The 21,650-nt window shown below is 63.9% G+C and overlaps 1 protein-coding gene across 1 annotated transcript in view; it reads left to right on the top strand.

Moving 5' to 3' along the window:
- Window positions 1–21,650, top strand: part of RYR1 (ryanodine receptor 1) — a 75,513-nt gene that overhangs the window by 34,072 nt on the left and 19,791 nt on the right. The window contains 37 exon segments of the mRNA XM_066569942.1: window positions 392–506; window positions 580–712; window positions 1,403–1,497; window positions 1,578–1,713; window positions 2,246–2,426; window positions 2,996–3,107; window positions 3,195–3,315; window positions 3,751–3,920; window positions 4,451–4,671; window positions 5,231–5,321; window positions 5,414–5,554; window positions 6,523–6,686; window positions 7,448–7,526; window positions 7,828–7,917; window positions 8,163–8,303; window positions 8,475–8,552; window positions 8,911–8,986; window positions 9,554–9,677; window positions 10,111–10,226; window positions 10,659–10,726; window positions 11,329–11,450; window positions 11,849–11,898; window positions 12,186–12,246; window positions 12,888–13,126; window positions 13,591–13,672; window positions 13,923–14,053; window positions 14,548–14,862; window positions 15,423–15,663; window positions 16,389–16,476; window positions 16,569–16,661; window positions 17,764–17,778; window positions 18,226–18,396; window positions 18,818–18,877; window positions 19,442–19,576; window positions 19,656–19,768; window positions 20,283–20,379; window positions 20,913–21,019. Of these exon segments, the coding sequence (XP_066426039.1) occupies window positions 392–506; window positions 580–712; window positions 1,403–1,497; window positions 1,578–1,713; window positions 2,246–2,426; window positions 2,996–3,107; window positions 3,195–3,315; window positions 3,751–3,920; window positions 4,451–4,671; window positions 5,231–5,321; window positions 5,414–5,554; window positions 6,523–6,686; window positions 7,448–7,526; window positions 7,828–7,917; window positions 8,163–8,303; window positions 8,475–8,552; window positions 8,911–8,986; window positions 9,554–9,677; window positions 10,111–10,226; window positions 10,659–10,726; window positions 11,329–11,450; window positions 11,849–11,898; window positions 12,186–12,246; window positions 12,888–13,126; window positions 13,591–13,672; window positions 13,923–14,053; window positions 14,548–14,862; window positions 15,423–15,663; window positions 16,389–16,476; window positions 16,569–16,661; window positions 17,764–17,778; window positions 18,226–18,396; window positions 18,818–18,877; window positions 19,442–19,576; window positions 19,656–19,768; window positions 20,283–20,379; window positions 20,913–21,019 (4,572 nt within the window).

The following is a 21,650-nucleotide window of genomic DNA, read 5'->3' as shown; positions in this document are numbered from 1 at the left end:
CCTCCCTGTGTCCTCCCTGTGTCCTGTTTGGGTCATCCTGGGTCACCCTGCGTCCTCCCTGTGTCCTCCCTGTGTCCTCCTTGCATCCTCCCTGTGTCCTTCTTGTGTCCCCCTGTGTCCTGTCTGGGTCACCCTGGGTCACCCTGTGTCCTCCTTGTGTCCTCCTTGTGTCCTTGTGTCCCCTGTGTCCTCTCTGGGTCACCCTGGGTCCTCTCTGGGTCCCCCTGTGTCCCCCTGTGTCCCCATCCAGGCACCCCCTGTGTCCCCATCCAGCACCCTGAGAACCCCCCAAACTCCCCAGATCTGCCCCTGAGCACCCCATATCCCACCCTGAACACCCCATAACCCCCTCCCAGCCCCCCAAATCTGTGACCCCCCCATGCCCCCCCAGGAACATCATGAACAACAAGGTGTTCTACCAGCACCCCAACCTGATGCGGGCGCTGGGCATGCACGAGACCGTGATGCAGGTGATGGTCAGCGTGCTGGGCGGTGGTGAGTCCAAGGTGAGCCCCCACCCCTCTGGGTGCCCCCCTCGGGACCCTCCCGGAGCTGCCCTGACCCCCCGGTGCCCCCCAGGAGATCCGGTTCCCCAAGATGGTGACCAACTGCTGCCGCTTCCTCTGCTACTTCTGCCGCATCAGCCGCCAGAACCAGCGCTCCATGTTCGACCACCTGGGCTACCTGCTGGAGAACAGCGGCATTGGTCTAGGTGAGACCCCTGGGACATCCCCGTGTCCCCAGTGCCACCCCTGTCCCCTCCCTGCCATCCCCTGGCCCCTCTGTGTCACCCCCACCTGGGCTACCTGCTGGAGAACAGCGGCATTGGTCTAGGTGAGACCCCTGGGACATCCCCGTGTCCCCAGTGCCACCCCTGTCCCCTCCCTGCCATCCCCTGGCCCCTCTGTGTCACCCCCACCTGGGCTACCTGCTGGAGAACAGCGGCATTGGTCTAGGTGAGACCCCTGGGACATCCCCGTGTCCCCAGTGCCACCCCTGCACCCCCAGTGCCACCCCTGTCCCCTCCCTGCCCTGGGCTACCTGCTGGAGAACAGCGGCATTGGTCTAGGTGAGACCCCTGGGACATCCCTGTGTCCCCAGTGCCACCCCTGTCCCCTCACTGCCATCCCCTGGCCCCTCTGTGTCACCCCCACCTGGGCTACCTGCTGGAGAACAGCGGCATTGGTCTAGGTGAGACCCCTGGGACATCCCCATGTCCCCAGTGCCACCCCTGTCCCCTCTCTGCCACCCCCACCTGGGCTCTCACCCCCCCCCCATCACCCCTCCTTGTCACCTCTGTCCCCTCCAGTCACCTTGGGGGTCCTTTAGGACACCTTGGTGGGGGGGGGGGGGTCTCTGTCCCCTGGTGTCCCCTGACCTCTGTGTCCCTGTTGTCCCCAAGGCATGCAGGGCTCCACCCCCCTGGACGTGGCAGCCGCCTCCGTCATCGACAACAACGAGCTGGCGCTGGCCCTCAAGGAGCAGGACCTGGAGAAGGTGGGGACAGCCCCGTGTCCCCCCCATGTCCCCTGTGTCCCTCCATGTCCCCTGATGTCCCCTGGTGTCCCCTGGGGCAGGTGGTGACGTACCTGGCGAGCTGTGGGCTGCAGAGCTGCCCCATGCTGCTGGCCAAGGGCTACCCTGACATCGGCTGGAACCCCTGTGGGGGTGAGAAGTACCTGGACTTCCTGCGCTTCGCCGTCTTCGTCAACGGTGAGACACCCCAGGTGTCCCTCAGGTGTCCCTCAGGTGTCCCCAAGTCCCCTTGAGGGGGTCCCTGTGTCCTCCCTGTACCCCTCATGGCAGCAGTACGTGGACTTTCTGTGCTTTGCCATCTTTGTCACTGGTGGGAGACCCTCAGGTGTCCCTCAGGTGTCCCTGTGTCCCCTCATGGAACCTCCCAGGTGTCCCCCTGTCCCCTCCTGTGGGTTTGTGTTTTGGGGGGCCCCTTTTAGGGGTCCCTGTGAGTTTTGGGGGTCTTGTTCCTGCAGGGCAGAGCATGGAGAAGAACCCAGCTTGAGGTTCCCAGTTGGATTCTCTGGGACTTCCTGTGCTGGGGGTTTTGGGGTTCCCTGTTTTGGGGGCTTTGGGATTCCCTGTTTTGGGGGTTTTGGGATTCCCTGTTTTAGGGGCTTTGGGGTTCCCTGTTTTAGGGGTTTAGGGGCTCCCTGTTTTAAGGGATTTTTGGGTTTGTGTTTTGGGAATTCTGGGGTGTCCCTGTGACCTTTGGGGTCCCGTTCCCCAGGGGAGAGCGTGGAGGAGAACGCCAACGTGGTGGTGCGGCTGCTGATCCGGCGCCCCGAGTGCTTCGGGCCGGCGCTGCGGGGCGAGGGGGGCTCGGGGCTGCTGGCGGCCATCCAGGACGCCCTGAGCATCGCCCAGGACCCCGCACGGGACGGGCCCAGCGGCCGCAGGGAGAGGAGGCCGTGAGCACCGGGAGTGGGATTGGGGTTGGGATTGGGATTGGGTAGGATTGGGATGGGGACCCCGCCCGGGATGGGCCCAGCGGCCGCAGGGAGAGGAGGCCATGAGCACCGGGAGTGGGATTGGGATGGGATTGGGGCTGGGATTGGGGCTGGGATTGGGATTGGGTAGGATTAGGATGGGGACCCCGCCCGGGATGGGCCCAGCGGCCGCAGGGAGAGGAGGCCATGAGCACCGGGAGTGGGATTGGGGTTGGGATTGGGGCTGGGAATGGGAAGGGGAATGGGAATGGAAATGGGAATGAGACTGGAAATGGGATTGGATGGGGTTGGGAATGGGATTGGGATTGGGAATGGGGTTGGGGTAAGGATGAGGATGAGGATGAGGATGAGACGTCCATGATGAGACATGCAAGTGAGGACGAAGACGGAACAGAGTGGGCATCAAGCCGTGAACAGGAGGAGGATGAAGATGGGCTGGAATGGGGTGGGGTGAAGATGACAATACTGGGATGGACTGGGAGGACCCCAGGGTGACCCCCTGACCCCTCAGACCCCCCGTTGCCCCCCAGGTTTGGACCCGAGGAGCCCCCCGAGGAGAACCGGGTGCACCTGGGCCACGCCATCATGTCCTTCTACGCCGCCCTCATCGACCTGCTGGGCCGCTGTGCCCCCGAGATGCACGTACGGACCTGGGGGGTTCGGGGGGGCTCAGGGGGGTCCTGGGGGGGTCAGGACTCAGGGTGTGACCCCCCCGTGTGACCCCCACAGCTGATCCAGGCGGGGAAGGGGGAGGCCCTGCGGATCCGGGCCATCCTGCGCTCGCTCGTCCCGCTCGAGGACCTGGTGGGGATCATCAGCCTCCCCCTGCAGATCCCGGCGCTGGGAAAAGGTGGGGAGGGGTCCCCAAACCTGGGGAGGGGTCACTGGGATGGGGGACACCCCAAAATCTGGGGACCTGGATCAGGGACACCCCAAAATCTGGGGACCTGGATCAGGGACACCCCAAAATGTGGGGGACCTGGTGGGGATCATCAGCCTCCCCCTGCAGATTCCAGCACTGGGAAAAGGTGGGGAGGGGTCCCCAAACCTGGGGAAAGGGACACCCCAAGATGTGGGGACTGGCATGGGGGTCATCAGCCTTGGCGGCTATTTGGGGAATTTTGGGGTGCCCTGAATTTTGGGGTCCCGCAGATGGGAACGTGGTGGAGCCCCCCATGGCCACCAGCCAGGCTGGGGGGCTCTGGGGATGCCAGGATTTGGGGAATTCCTGGCTGTTTTAGGGTTTGGGGAGTTTTGGGGCGCCCTGAGCTTTGGGGTCCCGCAGATGGGAACGTGGTGGAGCCCCGTATGGCCGCCAGCTTCGTCCCCGAGCACAAGGCGCCCATGGTGCTGTTCCTGGACCGCGTTTATGGGGTGCAGAACCAGGAGTTCCTGCTCCACGTGCTGGAAGTGGGGTTCCTGCCCGACATGCGCGCGGCCGCCTCGCTGGACACGGTGAGGGGCACCCCAAAACCCCCCGGGGCTCCCCAAAACTCCCTACGGGGTTCGTTGGGCCTGCAGCAGGGGCCTCGGGTCTGCCCTGTTCCCTCCTGTGGGTCTGGGATCCCCCAAATGTTCCCTATGGGATGGGTGTGGGGTCACCCCAAATGTTCCCTATGGGATGGGTGTGGGGTCACCCCAAATCTTCCCTGTTTGATCCCCCAAATCTCCCTCATGACATGGATTGGGTGTCACCCCAATCTTCCCTGTTTGATCCCCCAAATCTCCCCCATGGGATGGATTTGGGGTCACCCCAATCTTCCCTATTTGATCCCCCAAGTCTCCCCCATGGGTTCCCTGTCTGACCTCCCCAAATCTCCCCCATGGGATGGATTTGGGGTCACCCCAAATCTTCCCTCTTTGACCCCCCAAATCTCCTCTATGGAACACATCCCCAAACTCCCGCCATGGGACACCTGTGCCCCCTGTCCCCACGTCCCCTCAGGGTGTGTCCCCTCCCCGTGACCCCCCCATGTCCCCCCCAGGCGACGTTCAGCACGACGGAGATGGCGCTGGCGCTGAACCGGTACCTGTGCCTGGCGGTGATGCCGCTCATCACCAAGTGCGCGCCGCTCTTCGCGGGCACCGAGCACCGCGCCATCATGGTGGACTCCATGCTGCACACCATCTACCGCCTGTCGCGCGGCCGCGCCCTCACCAAGGCCCAGCGCGACGCCATCGAGGAGTGCCTCATGGCCCTCTGCAGGTGGGACCCCGAACCGGGCCCCAAAATGGCACCGTGCCCGCCATGGGTTGGCATCTGGACCCAAAATGAACCCGACTCTTGTGGGGAACCCGACTGCCATGGTCAACCCAACCCAACAGCCATGGTCAACCCAATCGTCATTGTCAACCCAACTCTTGTGGGGAACCCAACTGTCATGGTCAACCCAACCCAACCGCCATGGCCAACTCAACTCTTACAGCTAACTCAACTGCCATGACCAACTCAACCACCGTGGTCCACCCATGGTCAGCTCAACTGCCATGGTCCACCCAATCCCCATGGTCAACTCAACCACCATGGTCAACCCAACCCAACCGCCATGGCCAACTCAACTGCCATGGTCAACCCAACCCTCAAGGCCAACCCAACCCTCAAGGCCAACCCAACCCTCTTGGTCAACCCAGCTGCCATGGCCAACCCAATTCCACAGCCAACCAATGCCCGTGTCCCTGCCCAAGGCCCAGCATGACCCCACCGAGTGTCTCACGGCGCTCTCAGGTGAACCCCCAGACCCCCCTGACCCCCCATTCCCCCCCAGGTACATCCGCCCCTCGATGCTGCAGCACCTCCTGCGCCGCCTCGTCTTCGACGTGCCCATCCTCAACGAGTTCGCCAAGATGCCCCTCAAGGTGAGCCCCGGGGGTGTCCCCGTGCTTGTCCCCATGCCCTGACCCCCCCCGCAAAGAGTGACCACCAGAGTGACCACCCCGTGTCCCCGCAGCTGCTGACCAACCACTACGAGCGCTGCTGGAGGTACTACTGCCTGCCCAGCGGGTGGCCCAACATGGGCGTCAGCTCCGAGGAGGAGCTGCACCTCACCAGGAAGCTCTTCTGGGGCATCTTCGACTCCCTGGCGCACAAGGTGGGGACACACCTGGAGGGGACACACCTGGGGGGGACACAGCTCAGGGACACACCTGAGGGACACACCTGGGGGGGACACACCTGGGGGGGACACACCTGGGGGGGACACAGCTCAGGGACACACCTGGAGGGGACACACCTGGAGGGGACACAGCTCAGGGACACACCTGGAGGGGACACACCTGGGGGGGACACAGCTCAGGGACACACCTGAGGGACACACCTGGGGACGGGGCGGTGGTGGGAACGTGGGAATGGGATGAGGGGGATGTGGAGAGGTTGGGGTGGGGGTGATGAGGATGTGGGGACTGTGGGGACATTGGGACACGGAGCTGGGGGTGACAGGGACAAGGGTGTGATGGGGACATGGGAATGGAGATGGTGGGAACGTGGGGGTGGTGGCACTGGGGACATGAGGATGGTGGCACTGGGGATATGGAGATGGTGACACTGGGGACATGGGGATGGTGATACTGGGGACATGAGGATGGTGGCACTGGGGATATGGAGATGGTGATACTGGGGACATGAGGATGGTGGCACTGGGGATATGGAGATGGTGATACTGGGGACATGAGGATGGTGGCACTGGGGATATGGAGATGGTGATACTGGGGACGTGGGGGTGGTGGCACTGGGGACATGGGGATGGTGACACTGGGGACGTGGGGGTGGTGGCACTGGGGATATGGAGATGGTGACACTGGGGACATGGAGATGGTGGCACTGGGGACGTGGGGGTGGTGGCACTTGGGGATGAGGATGGTGGCACTGAGGGGACACGGGGCTGGTGCCTGTGGTGGCCCTGATGTCCCCGGTGCCACAGGGATGATGACACTGGGGGATCATGGTGCTGGTGCCTGTGGTGGCCCTGGTGTCCCCGGTGCCACGGGGATGATGACACTGGGGACACGGTGCTGGTGCCTGTGGTGGCCCTGGTGACACCGGTGTCCCCTGTCCCCGCAGAAGTTCGAGGCCGAGCTCTACAAGCTGGCCATGCCGTGTCTCTGCGCCATCGCCGGCGCGCTCCCGCCCGACTACGTGGACGCCAGCTACTCGTCCCGCACCGAGAAGAAGGCCTCGGTGGATGCCGAGGGCAACTTCGACCCCAAACCCGTCGAGACCCTCAAGTAGGGCTCCCGCAGACCCCTCCCCGTGCCAGCATGAGCCCCCCACTCTGCCTGTGCTCATGGAGACCCCCTGACCCCACCCATCCTCATCCAGATCCTCATGGAGACCCCCTGACCCAACCCATCCTCATCCAGATCCTCATGGAGACCCCCACAACCCCACCCATCCTCATCCAGATCCTCATGGAGACCCCTGACCCCACCCATCCTCATCCAGATCCTCATGGAGACCCCCTGACCCCACCCATCCTCAGCCAGATCCTCATGGAGACCCCCTGACCCCACCCATCCTCATCCAGATCCTCATGGAGACCCCACAACCCCACCCATCCTCATCCAGATCCTCGTAGAGACCCCTGACCCCACCCATCCTCATCCAGATCCTCATGGAGAGCCCCAACCCCACCCAGATCCTCATGGAGACCCCCTGACCCCACCCATCCTCATCCAGATCCTCATGGAGACCCCCACAACCCCATCCCTCCTCATCCAGAAACCCCCAACTTGTCCATCCTCATCCTCACCCTCATGGAGACCCCTCCCCAATCCATCCTCACCCTCATGGAGATCCCTCCCCAGTCCATCCATCCTTGTGGAGATCCCCCATCCTCATCCATCCTCATCCTCATGGAGACCCCCACCCTCTCCCAGACCCCCCAGCCCCATCCAGGCCCCCATGGGGTTCATCCATCCTCATCCTCATGTGTCCCCTGACCCCATTGTCCCCCCCTGACCCCATTGTCCCCCCGTGTCCCCCCCAGTGTCATCATCCCCGAGAAGCTCGATGGTTTCATCAACAAATACGCCGAGTACACGCACGAGAAATGGGCCTTCGACAAGGTGGGGACCCCCCCAGGACCCCCCAAACCCCTGGGACACCCCCAGAACCCCCTGGGACCCCCCCAAACCCCTGGGACACCCCCAGGGTCCCCTCTGAGCCCCCCCAGATCTGCACAACCCCGGAGCTGCTCCAGCTCCACGGAGCACCCGGGACCCTCAACTGTTGGTGACCCCCCAAATCTCTGTTGTCCCCTCAAATCTCCTCTGTCCCCCCCAAATCTCTGTTGTCCCCTCAAATCTCCTCTGTCCCCCCCAGCCCGATGTCCCCAAGCCCCCCTGACTTGTGTCCCCGTCCCCCCAGATCCAGAACAATTGGACTTTTGGGGAGACCGTGGACGAAGAAGCCAAAACCCACCCGATGCTGAGACCCTACAAAACTTTTTCTGAGAAGGTACCACGGGACCCCCGGGACCCCCCCAGACCCAGGGGGACACCCCCAAACTCAGGAGGACACCCCCAGACCCAGAGGGACCCCCCAAACCCGGGGGGACACCCCCAGACCCCCCAGGACCACGAGGTCTCCTGGTGGCCACCAAGGCCACTCTGGGAGCCCCCAGCCCCTTCCCTCCTCCTCCTCATGGACCCCCCCAAACCCCCCGATTTTGGGGTGCCCCCTGACCCCCCCTGACCCCCCAGGACAAGGAGATTTACCGGTGGCCCATCAAGGAGTCCCTCAAGGCCATGCTGGCCTGGGAGTGGACGGTGGAGAAGGCGCGCGAGGGCGAGGACGAGCGCACGGAGAAGAAGAAAACCCGAAAAATCTCCCAAAACGCTCAGGTGGGACCCCAAAAACGCCTCGGGAGGGGGTGTGGGGCACCCCAAAATCATCTGGGGGGAGGTCAGGGGTGTGGAGAGCCCCAAAATCACCTCGGGGGAGGTGGGGGTGGGGGGAAAAGGGAGACCCCAAAATATTGGGGTCCCCCTGACCCCCCCCATGTCACCCCCCAGGCCACCTACGACCCCTCCCACGGGTACAGCCCCCAGCCCGTGGATCTGAGTGGGGTCACTCTGTCCAGGGAGCTGCAGGTGAGGGTCCCAATGTCCCCCCATTGTCACCCAGTGTCACCCCAGGGTCACCCAGTGTCACCCAATGTCCTTGTATGTCCCTCCTGTCCTCCGGAGACCCCCAAATGTCCCCCCCATGTCCCCTGCTGTGTCCTCCTTGTGGATCCCCAACGCCCCCCCCGTGTTCCCTGGGGTCCCCCCCGGGGGTAGCCCCCTAAAACCACCCCAAAACCCCTTGAAATCCCCCCAAATCCCCCCTAAAACCACCCCAAATCCCCCCAAATCCCCCCTAGAACCACCCCAAATCTCTCCTAAAACCACCCCAAATTGCCTCAAATCCCCCTAAAACCACCCCAAATCCCCCCAAACCCTGGCCCAGGCCATGGCAGAGCAGTTGGCTGAGAACTACCACAACACCTGGGGCCGCAAGAAGAAGCTGGAGCTGGAGGCCAAGGGTGAGACCCCTCCCCAAATTGGGGGGGACCCCCTGGGACACCCCTGGGACACCCCCAAGCCCAGGGCGAGACCCCCAACCCCAAACTGGGGGGTCCTGGGTGTGATTTGGGGGTTCCAAGGAGGGGATTTGGGGGGGTTCCAAGGGGTGGATTTAGGGGGGTTCCAAGGAGGGGATTTGGGGGTTCCAAGGGGTTGATTTGGGGGTTCCAAGGAGAGGATTTGGAGGCTCCAAGTAGTTTATTTGGGAAGGTTTCAAGGGATTGATTTGGGGGTTCCAAGGAGGGGATTTGGGGGGGGTTCCAAGGAGGGGATTTGGGTTGCAGGGGCGGTTCCAAGGAGTTGATCTGGGGGTTCCAAGAAGGGGATTTGGGGGTTCCAAGGGGTCGATTTGGGGGTTCCAAGGGGTGGACTTGGGGGGGTTCCAAGGGGTTGATTTGGGGGGGTTCCAAGGAGGGGATTTGGGGTCCAGGGGGGGATTCCAAGGAGTTGATCTGGGGGCTCCAAGGGGTGGATTCGGGGGCTCCAGGGAGGGGATTCGGGGTCTCCAATGCTGCTTTGGGGTGCAGGAGGGGGCTCCCACCCGCTGCTGGTGCCCTACGACACGCTGACGGCCAAGGAGAAGGCGCGGGACCGCGAGAAGGCCCAGGAGCTGCTCAAGTTCCTGCAGCTGCACGGATACGCCGTGACCCGGTCAGGGGACACCCCAAAACCCCCCCGGGGCACCCCAAAATACCCTCCGGGAACAGCTGGAATCCCAGTGGGAGTGTGGGGGGAGAGCAGGGACTGGGGAGGGAATTGGGAGTACTGGGAGGGTCTAAAAACCCCAGAATCACCAGGGAGAGCCCAAATTCAGGGGGTTAGGGAGTGGGGGGGTGCCAGGGAGCCGGGAGGGATCCGGGTATTGGGGGGACTCCAAAATCCCCCCAAAATCCCCCCAAAATCCCCCTAAAACCCCTGAAAATTCAACCAAAGTCCCCCTAAAATCCCCCCAAAATCCCCCCAAAACCTGGGGATGACCCCAAGATTTGCAGCGCTCGGGGCTGGTGGGAATGCAGGGAGTGCAGGGTGGGGGTGATTTGGGGCGGGGGTTCTGAGTTTTGGGGTCCCCCCCGTGCCGTGGCAGGGGGCTCAAGGACATGGAGCTGGACACGTCGTCCATCGAGAAACGCTTCGCCTTCGGCTTCCTGCAGCAGCTGCTGCGCTGGATGGACATCGCCCAGGAGTTCATTGCACACCTGGGTGAGACCCCAGAATCCCGGGGGGCACCCCCGAATCCCGGGGGGAACCCCCAGACTCCCCCCAAACCCCCCGAATTCTCTCTGACCCCCTGTGAGTCCCTCAAATCCCCTGGGTGTTCCCCCAGCCCTTGGATGGGCATTGCCCAGGAGCTCATGGCACACCTGGGCGAGACCCCAAAATCCTGGAGGGCACCCCAAAAATCCTGAAGGGCACCCCAAAATCCCGGGGGGCACCTTCAGAATGCCTCCAAATCCCTGTGAGTCCCCCAAATCCCTTGGGAGTCCCCCAAATCCCCTGGGTGTTCCCCCAGCCCTTGGCTGGACATTGCCCAGGAGCTCATTTTGGTGAGACCCCAAATCCTGGGGGACACCCCAAAATCCTGGGGTCACCCCAATGCCATGGGACCCCCCCTGACCCCCGTTGTTCCCCCAGAGGCCGTGGTCAGCAGCGGGAGGGTGGAGAAATCCCCCCACGAGCAGGAGATCAAGTTCTTCGCCAAGGTCGGGGGCACCCCAAAATCGGGGAGGGGAGACCCCAGAAATGGGGAGGGGACACCTCAAAAATCAGGGATGGGACACCCTGAAAACGGGAAGGGGACACCCCAAAACTCAGAGATTGGACACCCTGAAAACGGGGAGGGGAAACCCCAAAATCGGGGAGGGGAGACCCCAAAAATGGGGAGGGGAGACCCCAAAACCTCTCAAAATGGGGGACAACAGGGGGGCAGGGTGGTTTTGGGGTCTCTAAGGGGTATTTGGGGTCTTTATGGGTTCTTTGGGGTCTCTGTGGGTTATTTGGGGTCTTTATGGGTTCTTTGGGGTCTCTGTGGGTTCTTTGGGGTCTCTGTGGGTTATTTGGGGTCTTTATGGGTTCTTTGGGGTCTCTGTGGGTTATTTGGGGTCTCTGTGGGTTATTTGGTGTCTCTGTGGGTATTTGAGGTTTCTGTGGGTTCTTTGGGGTCTCTGTGGGGTATTTGGGGTTCTCTAAGGGGTATTTGGGGCCTCTGTGGGGTATTTGAGGTGGGGTACCCAGGGCCCCCTGTGCGTTTTTTGGGGTTCCCTGTGGGCTCTGGGGCCCCGCTGACGCCCCCGGTGCCCCCCAGATCCTGCTGCCCCTCATCAACCAGTACTTCCACAACCACTGCCTGTATTTCCTGTCCACCCCGGCCCAGGTGCTGGGCAGCGGCGGCCACGCCTCCAACAAGGAGAAGGAGATGATCACCAGGTGGGACCCGAAATCCCCACAAAATACCCCAAAAATCCCCCCAAAACCCTACCCCGAAATCCCGCCCCAAAATCCCCCTGAGCCACAAATCCCACCCCTAAATCCCACCCCAAACCCCCTTCCAAGCCCCAAATCCCATCCCAAAAACCCCACCCAGCCCCAAATCCCCCTGAACCCCAAATCCCAACCCCAAAACCTCCCCGAGCCCCAAAATCCTGCCCCTAAAATCCCCCCTGAGCCCCAAATCCCACCCCCGGTATCCCCAAAACTCCCAAATTCCCAGTTTGGGGTCCCTGGGGTTTGGGGTTTTGGGGACCCCCCGACCCCTTTGTGTCCCTTCCTGGGGGTATTTGGGGTTTTGGGGACCCCCCTGACCCCCCAATTTGTGTCCCCCCCAGCCTGTTCTGCAAACTGGCCGCGCTCGTCCGGCACCGCGTGTCCCTGTTCGGTAACTGCAGACACTGGGGACACTGGGGGGGACACTGGGGTCACTGTGGGGGCACTGGGGGGGACTGGGGTCACTGGGATGGATTGGGGACACTGGGTGACACTGGGGGGACACTGGGGTCACTGTGGGGGACTGGGGGGAACTGGGGTCACTGGGATGGATTGGGGACACTGGGGTGACACTGGAGGGACACTGGGCGGGCACCGAGGGGACACTGGGACATACAGGGACACACTGGGGCCAGCGGTGGCACTGTCCCCCCAGCTGATGTCCCTGTCCCCCGCCAGGGACGGACGCCCCGGCCGTGGTGAACTGCCTGCTCATCCTGGCACGGTCCCTGGACGCCAGGTGGGGACAGCGGGGACACTGCGGCCGTGTGTCCATCCGTGCTGTGTCTGTCACTGCGTCCTCCGTGTCCCCCATGTCCCCAATGTCCCCAGGGCGGTGATGAAGTCTGGCCCCGAGATCGTCAAGGCCGGGCTGTGTCCCTGATACCCCCAATGTCCCTGCTGTCCCCAATGTCCCCGATGTCCTGGATGTCCCCAATGTCCCCAATGTCCCCAGGGCGGTGATGAAGTCTGGCCCCGAGATCGTCAAGGCCGGGCTGTGTCCCTGATACCCCTGATACCCCCAATGTCCCCAATGTCCCCAATGTCCCTGCTGTCCCCAATGTCCTGGATACCCCCAATGTCCCCAATGTCCCCAATGTCCCCAGGACAGTGATGAAGTCGGGCCCTGAGATCGTCAAGGCCGGGCTGTGTCTCTGTGCCCCTGGTACCCCCAATGTCCCCAATGTCCCCAATGTCCCTGCTGTCCCCAATGTCCTGGATATCCCCAATGTCCCCGATGTCCCCGATGTCCTCAGGACGGTGATGAAGTCGGGCCCTGAGATCGTCAAGGCCGGGCTGTGTCCCTGATACCCCCAATGTCCCTGCTGTCCCCAATGTCCCTGCTGTCCCCAATGTCCCCGATGTCCCCAATGTCCCCAGGACGGTGATGAAGTCGGGCCCCGAGATCGTCAAGGCCGGGCTGCGCTCGTTCTTCGAGTCGGCGGCCGAGGACATGGAGAAGTTGGGGGAGCAGCTGCGGCTGGGCCGGGGGACCCCGACCCGCGCCCCCACCAAGGGCGTGGCCCAGAATGTCACCTACACCTCGGTGGCCCTGCTGCCCGTCCTCACCGCCCTCTTCGAGCACCTGGCACAGCACCAGTTCGGGGATGACGTCATCTGTGAGTGACAGCGGGGACAGGGGGACAGCGGGGACAGGGGGACAGTGGGATGGAGGTGAGGACAGGGGACAGCAGGGACAGGGGGACAGCAGGGACAGGGGGACGACAGGGGGACACGTTGAGGTTGACAACGGGGGGGACAGGGGGACACCTTGGAGTCTGGGGACGTGGTGGGGACAGGGGCTTGGGGACACAGGGACGTGTTGGGGACAGGGTGTGGATGGGGAGGACATGGTGGGGACAGGTTGGGGACACGGTGGGGACATGTTGGGGACGTGTTGGGGTGTGGGTGGGGAGGACACAGCGGGGACGTGGTGCGGACAGGAGGACATGAAAGGGAGGTGGGGACAGAGGACGCGTTTGGGAGCGTCAGGGGCGTGGGGACACAGTGTGGGGGGGACATGGGGACAGCTGGGGACACCATGGGGACAGGGGGACAGCTGGCGACACCTCTGTCCCCACAGTGGACGACGTGCAGGTGTCCTGTTACCGCATCCTGTGCAGCATCTACAGCCTGGGCACCGCCCGCGGGCCCCTCGTGGACAGGTGGGGACCCCAAAAACCCCAACAGGGACCCCAAAACCCCAACAGGGACCCCAAAACCCCAACAGGGACCCCAAAACCTCAGCGGGGACCCCAAAACCTCAGTGGGGACCCCAAAAACCCCCGGATGTCCCCAGTGTCCCCTGGTGTCCCCACAGGCAGAGGCCGGCCCTGGGCGAGTGCCTGGCCATGGCCATGGGGTGTCCATGGGGTGGCCCCTCGATGTCCCCTGATGTCCCCAATGTCCCCACAGGCAGAGGCCGGCCCTGGGCGAGTGCCTGGCCCGCCTGGCCGCCGCCATGCCCGTGGCCTTCCTGGAGCCGCAGCTGAACCACCTGAACCCCAGCTCCGTGTACAGCACCAAGAGCGCCCGCGAGCGCGCCCGTGGGTGTCACCTGTGTGTCACCTGTGTCACCTGTGTGTCACCTCTGTCACCCCCATGTCCTCCCACAGCTGCCTGCATCTCCCCACATCCCTCTGTGAGTGTACCCATGGGTGTCCCCATGTCACCTCTGGGTGTCCCCAAGCCCTGTCCCTGTGTCCCCCTTTCACCTTGGGGTGTCCCCTGCTCCCCTTGGTGTGTCCCCAACGCCTGTCCCTGTGTCCCCTGCTCCCCTCGGGGTGTCCCCAGCCCCTCTCCCATGTCTCCAACCCTGCTGTCCCCGTGTCCCCAGTGCTGGGTCCCCCTCGTGGGTTGAGCAGCTGTCTCTCCTTGGGGTGTCCCCAACGCCTGTCCCTGTGTCCCTAACCCTGCTGTCCCCGTGTCCCCAGTGCTGGGTCCCCCTCCCGAGTCGCAGAGCTGTGTCCTGTCCCCTCAGGGTGCGCCCTGCTCCCCTCAGCATGTCCCCAACCCCGTCCCCACCCCCTTGTGTCCCCAGTGCTGGGTCTCCCCTCGCGGGTGGAGGAGCTGTGCCCGGACCTGCCGGACCTGGAGCGCCTCATGGGTGACATCGGCGGCCTGGCGGACTCGGGCGCGCGCTACACGGAGATGCCGCACGTCATCGAGGTGACGCTGCCCATGCTGTGCCACTACCTGCCCCGCTGGTGGGAGCGCGGCCCCGACGCCGCCCCCCAGGGCCCCTGGGCCACCGAGGTCACCGCCCACCACCTCAACGCGCTGCTGGGCCACATCCTGCGCATCGTGGTCAACAACCTGGGCATCGACGAGGCCTCCTGGATGAAGAGGCTGGCGGGTGAGGGTGCCCGGCATGGGGCTGGTGGCCCTGGTGGCTCCTGTGGGTCATTCTGGTGGCCCTGGTGGCTCCTGAGGGTCATTCTGGTGGCCCTGGTGGCTCCTGTGGGTCATTCTGGTGGCTCTGGGGGTGTTTTGGTGGCCCTGGGGCTCACGGTGGCCATGGTTGCCCACAGTGTTCACCCAGCCCATCGTGAGCGAGGCGCAGCCAGAGCTGGCCCAGGGTGGTTCCAGGGATGTTCTGGTGGCCCTGAGGGTATTTTGGTGGCCCTGGGGTGGTCCCAAGGATGTTCTGGTCATCCCAGGTGTATTTTGGTGGTCCCAGGGTGGTCCCAGGTGTGTTCTGGTGGCCCTGGGGCTCACAGTGGCCACGTTTACCCCCAGTTTTCGCCCAGCCCATTGTGAGCAAGGCGCGGCCGGAGCTGGCCTGGGGGCGTTTTGCTGGTCCCAGGTGTATTTTGGTGGTCCCAGGGTGGTCCCAGGGGTGTTTTGGTGGTCCCAGGGTGGTCCCAGGGATGTTCTGGTGGCCCTGGGGCTCACGGCGGCCGCGTTTGCCCCCAGTTTTCGCCCAGCCCATCGTGAGCAAGGCGCGGCCGGAGCTGCTGCGCTCCCATTTCATCCCCACGCTGGGGCGGCTGCGGAAGCGCGCGGGGAAGGTGGTGGCCGAGGAGGAGCAGCTGCGGCTCGAGGGCAAGGCCGAGGGCGAGGACGCCGAGCTGCTGATCCGGGACGAGTTCTCAGTGCTCTGCCGAGACCTCTACGCGCTCTACCCGCTGCTCATCCGCTACGTGGACAACAGCCGGTGAGCACGGGCTGGGGACGGGGTCACAGGGGGCTGGGGACATGGCCATGGGGCTGGGGACACTGCCATAGGGATGGGGACACTGCCAGGGGGCTGAGGATGGGGTCATAGGGGGCTGGGGACACTGCCATGGGGCTGGGGACATGGCCATGGGGCTGGGGATACTGCCATAGGGATGGGGACACTGCCAGGGGGCTGAGGATGGGGTCATAGGGGGCTGGGGACACTGCCATAGGGATGGGGATGGGGTCACAGGGGGCTGGGGACATGGCCAGGGGGCTGGGGATACTGCCAGGGGGCTGGGGCTGGGGTCACAGGGGGCTGGGGACAGTGCTGGGGGGTCTGGGGACACTGCCATAGGGATGGGGACATGGCCATGGGGGCTGGGGACGGTGCCAGGGGGGCTGGGGACTTGGCCAGGGTCGGCCAACTGTGGTGGCCTCGGGGACATGACTGTGGTGACCCAACCGTGGTGGCCTTGGGGACACAGCTGTGGTGACCCAACCATGGTGGCCTTGGGGACACAGCTGTGGTGACCCCAACCATGGTGGCCTTGGGAACCCAACCCCAGTGGCCACGGGGACTCATTAATGGTGGCCATGGGGACCCAACGGTGGTGGCCACGGGGGTGGTGACCCTGCTGACCAACAGTGGTGACCCACTGATGGTGTCCCCCCGGTGGTGACCCCCCGGTGACGTCCCTGTGACCCCTGGTGTCCCCTCAGGGCCAAGTGGCTGACGGAGCCCAACGAGGACGCGGAGGAGCTGTTCCGCATGGTGGGCGAGGTCTTCATCTACTGGTCCAAGTCTCACGTGAGTGGGGGTCCGAGGGGGGCACCGAGGGGTCCCGGGTGGCCTTCTGGGGGTCCCTGACCCCCCCTGGTCTCTGTGTCCCCCCACCCCAGAACTTCAAGCGTGAGGAGCAGAACTTTGTGGTGCAGAACGAGATCAACAACATGTCCTTCCTGACGGCCGACAGCAAGAGCAAGATGGCCAAGGTGGGGCTGGGGGGACCCCAAACTGCCCCTGCCCCCGCCAGGACCCCCTGCCCCCGCCAGGACCCCCTGCCCACCTGCCCCGCCCTGGGCTCCATCCCCCCCAACGCCCCCCAGAGCCCTGGAACCATCCCAAACACACCTGGGAGCCCTAATTCACCCCAAAACCCCACCTGGAACCCATAGTTCACCCCAAAATCCCACCTGGAACCCCTAATTCACCCAAAAAACCATTTTGGAACCCATAATTCACCCCAAATCCTGCCTTGGAGCCCTAATTCACCCCAAAATCCCACCTGGAACCCCTAATTCACCCCAAATACCATCTTGGAACCCATAATTCACCCCAAAATCCCCACCTCAAACCCTGAATTCACCCCAAACCCACCTGAGACTCCTAATTCACCGCAAAATCCCTGTCCCCATGTCCCTAACGATGTCCCAGTGTCCCCAACGCTGTCCCCATGTCCCTAACGGTGTCCCCATGTCCCTAACAGTGTCCCCAGCGCTGTCCCCATGTCCCCAGCGCTGTCCCCATGTCCCTAATGATGTCCCAGTGTCCCCAACGCTGTCCCCATGTCCCTAACAGTGTCCCACTGTCCCTAACGGTGTCCCCAACGCTGTCCCCATGTCCCTAACGGTGTCCCCATGTCCCTAACGGTGTCCCCAACGCTGTCCCCATGTCCCTAACGGTGTCCCACTGTCCCTAACGGTGTCCCCAACGCTGTCCCCATGTCCCTAACGGTGTCCCACTGTCCCTAACGGTGTCCCCAACACTGTCCCCATGTCCCTAACGGTGTCCCCATGTCCCTAATGGTGTCCCCAACGCTGTCCCCATGTCCCTAACGGTGTCCCACTGTCCCTAACGGTGTCCCCAACGCTGTCCCCATGTCCCTAACAGTGTCCCAGTGTCCCTAACGGTGTCCCCAACACTGTCCCCATGTCCCCAATGCTGTCCCCATGTCCCTAACGGTGTCCCACTGTCCCTAACGGTGTCCCCAGCGCTGTCCCCATGTCCCTAACGCTGTCCCCATGTCCCTAACGGTGTCCCACTGTCCCTAACTCTCTCTCTTCTCTCCCCCTCGGCTGCGGGTGCTGCTCCCAGTCTGGAGATGGACAGGTTAGCGGGGAGGGGCTGGGGGGGGGACAGGGGTCCCACAGGGGTCCCCCAGGACCCCTCGGTGGGGTCACCACGCTTGGGACCCCCCAAAACTCCTGCAGGGTCCTGTTCTGTGGGGTCACCACAGCTGGGACCCCCCAGGACCCCTCTGTGGGGTGACATTGGCTGGGGCCCCTATGTCCTTACGGGGTTACTCCTGTCCCTGTGGTTATGGGGTCCCTGCTGACCCCATGTCCCCATCCCTGTCCCCACCCTGTCCCCGTGCCAGGGTGGTGGCTCGGAGCAGGAGCTGACACCGTGGTTATGGTGTCCCTGTCCCTGTCCCTGTCCCTGTCCCCACACTGTCCCTGTCCCCACGCCAGGGTGGTGGCTCGGAGCAGGAGCTGACACCGTGGTTATGGTGTCCCTGTCCCTGTCCCTGTCCCCACGCTGCCCCTGTCCCTGCAGGGTGGTGGCTCGGAGCAGGAGCGCTCCAAGAAGCGGCGCCGCGGGGACAGGTACTCGGTGCACACCTCGCTCATCGTGGCCACGCTCAAGAAGATGCTGCCCATCGGCCTCAACATGTGCTCACCTGCTGACCAGGAGCTGATCACGCTGGCCAAGGGCCGCTACGCCCTGGTGGGTGCCCGGGACACCTGGGCACACCTGGGCACACCTGGGCACACCTGGGACCCCCCAGAAACCCCCCTGGAACCCGCAAATGTCCCCTGGGTTTAGGGACAGAGCCCTGGGTTGGCCTCTGCGCCCTGGTGGGTGCCCAAGGACACCTGGGGACACCTGGGACCCACAGGTGTCGCCTGGGTTTAGGGACAAACCCAGACAAAGCCCTGGGGTTGGGGACACGACCCACGCTGGCCAAAGGTGGCCTCTGTGCCCTGGTGGGTGACCAGGGACACCTTAAGGACAAGCCCAGGGTTTGGGGACACTCCCAAGGGTTTGGGGACACCTCCAAGGGTTTGGAGACACCTCCAAGGGTTTGGGGACACCTCCAAGGGTTTGGGGACCCTTGCTGAGGTGTCCCCTGTGTCCTCCCCTGCAGAAAGACACGGACGAGGAGGTTCGGGAGTTCCTGCACAACAACCTGCACCTGCAGGACAAGGTGAGCTGGCACGGCCCCGTGTCACCTGTGTCACTGTGTCCCCTGTGTCACTGTATCCCCAGGAGCCCCTTGTGCCCCCCATTTCCCCAGTGATGTCCCCAATGTCCCCAGGTGGAGAACAAGGGGTCAGCTCGCTGGCAGGTGGCCCTGGTGCTGCTGTCCCCAATGCTGTCCCCAATGTCCCCAGGTGGAGAACACGGGCTCAGCTCGCTGGCAGGTGGCCCTGGTGCTGCTGTCCCCAATGCTGTCCCCAATGTCCCCAGGTGGAGAACACGGGCTCAGCTCGCTGGCAGATGGCCCTGGTGCTGCTGTCCCCAATGCTGTCCCCAATGTCCCCAGGTGGAGAACACGGGCTCAGCTCGCTGGCAGGTGGCCCTGGTGCTGCTGTCCCCAATGTCCCCAATGTCCCCAGGTGGAGAACACGGGCTCAGCTCGCTGGCAGGTGGCCCTGGTGCTGATGTCCCCAATGCTGTCCCCAATGTCCCCAGGTGGAGAACACGGGCTCAGCTCGCTGGCAGGTGGCCCTGGTGCTGCTGTCCCCAATGCTGTCCCCAATGTCCCCAGGTGGAGAACACGGGCTCAGCTCGCTGGCAGATGGCCCTGGTGCGCCAGGCCGGGCGGGACGAGGACCCCGACAGCCCCGAGCAGGTCGTGCGCAGGGTGCAGGAGGTGTCGGCCGTGCTTTACCACCTGGAGCAGGTCAGGGGGCTTGGGGGCGATTTGGGGGTGCCCAGGGGGGTTGGGGAACCTCAGGTGACCCCAGGTGCCCCCCCTGCAGACAGAGCACCCCTACAAGTCCAAGAAGGCCGTGTGGCACAAGCTCCTGTCCAAGCAGCGCCGCCGCGCCGTCGTCGCCTGCTTCCGCATGACCCCCCTGTACAACCTGCCCAGGTGGGCACTGGGGGGGCACTGGGGGCACGGGGGGCACTGGGTGGGCACTGGGAGGCACTGGGAGGGCACTGGGTGGGCACTGGGAGGCACTGGGAGGCACTGGGTGGGCACTGGGAGGCACTGGGAGGCACTGGGAGGCACTGGGAGGGCACTGGGGGCACTGGGGGACTTGGAGGGGGCACTGGGGACACTCCCTGTGTGACACCTGGCACCCCTTGTGTGACACCTGGGAGCCCTGGGTGGCATCTGGCACCCTCCAGGTGACACCTGGCACTCCTTGGGTGACACCAGCACCTGCTGGGTGACACCTGACAGTCCCTGGGTGGCACCTGACACCCTCCAGGTGCCACCTGGCACCCTCTGCGTGGCACCTGGGACCCTCCAGGTGCCACCTGGGACCCACGGGGTGACACCTGGGTGCCAACGGGGAGCCCTGGGTGACACCTGGCACCCTCCAGGTGGGGATGGGTGGGCCCCCAGGCTGGCACACAGGTGGTGACAGCCGTGTCCCCAGGCACCGGGCCTGTAACATGTTCCTCGAGTCCTACCGGCTCTCGTGGCTGGCCCGGGAGCAGCCGCCCTTCGAGGACCGAATGATCGACGACCTCTCGGTGACAGGGGACACCCCAGGGGTCTGGGGACACCCCAGGGGTCTGGGGACATCCCCGGGGGGGTTTGGGGACATCCCCGGAGGGGTTTGGGGACATCCCTGGGGTTGGGGACATTCCCCAGGGGGCTTTGGGGACACCCTGAGACCCCCCTGACCTGGGGTTTGGGGACATCCCCAGGGTGGTTGGGGACACCTCCAGGGAGTTTGGGGACATCCATTGGGGTTGGGGACACCTGTCGGGGTTTAGGCACATCCACAGGGGGTTTGGGGACTCCCATTGGGGTTTGGGGACACTCCAGGGTGTTTGGGGACACCCTGAGACCCCCCCTAATGTGGGGTTTGGGGACATCCCTGGGGTTTGGGGACATCCTCAGGGAGTTTGGGGACATCCCTGGGGTTTGGGGACACCCTCGGGGGGTTTGAGGACACTCCCATGGGTTTTAGGGACATCCCAGTGGGGTTGGGGACATTCCCAGGGAGTTTGGGGACACCCTGAGGCCCCCCTGACGCGGGGTTTGGGGTTTGTGGGGACAGAAGTCGGGGCGGGAGGAGGAGGAGGAGGAGGAAGAGGCGGAGGCGCGGCCGGACCCGCTGCACCAGCTGATCCTGCACTTCAGCCGCACCGCCCTGACCGAGCAGAGGTGACCCCAAATCCCCAGGGGGACCCCAGAACCCTGAGGGGACCCCAAATCCCTGAGGGGACCCCAAATCACACTGGGGCTGGGGTCCAGAAACCCCAAATCCCTGCAGGGATCCCAAATCCCTGAGGAGAAACCAAATTCTGGGGGGACCCCAAATCCTGCAGGGATCCCAAATCCCTGAGGAGAAACCAAATCCTGGGGGGACCCCAAATCCTGCAGGGACCCCAAATCCCTGAGGGGACCCCAAATCACACTGGGGCTGGGGTCCAGAAACCCCAAATCCCTGCAGGGATCCCAAATCCCTGAGGAGACCCGAAATCCCTGAGGGGACCCCAAATCCCTGAGGGGACCCCAAATCCTGCAGGGATCCCAAATCCCTGAGGAGACCCTAAGTCACACTGGAGCTGGGATCCAGAAATCCCAAATCCCGGGGGGACCCCAAATCCCACCATGGGCACCCCAAAACCCCACAGAAGAAGACCCCAAATCCCCACCCTAAATCCCACCATGGGCACCCCAAAATCCCACCCTGGGCACCCCAAAACCCCACAGAGGAGACCCCAAATCCCCACCCCAAATCCCACCCTGGGCACCCCAAATCCCAGTTTGGGTGTGGGGAGCTCAAAGCCCC

This window comes from Molothrus aeneus, unplaced genomic scaffold (assembly GCF_037042795.1).
Source record: "Molothrus aeneus isolate 106 unplaced genomic scaffold, BPBGC_Maene_1.0 scaffold_128, whole genome shotgun sequence".
Lineage (NCBI taxonomy): Eukaryota > Metazoa > Chordata > Aves > Passeriformes > Icteridae > Molothrus > Molothrus aeneus.
The sequence above is the reverse complement of the archived record's forward strand: the minus strand, read 5'-3'. Positions and strand labels throughout refer to the sequence as shown.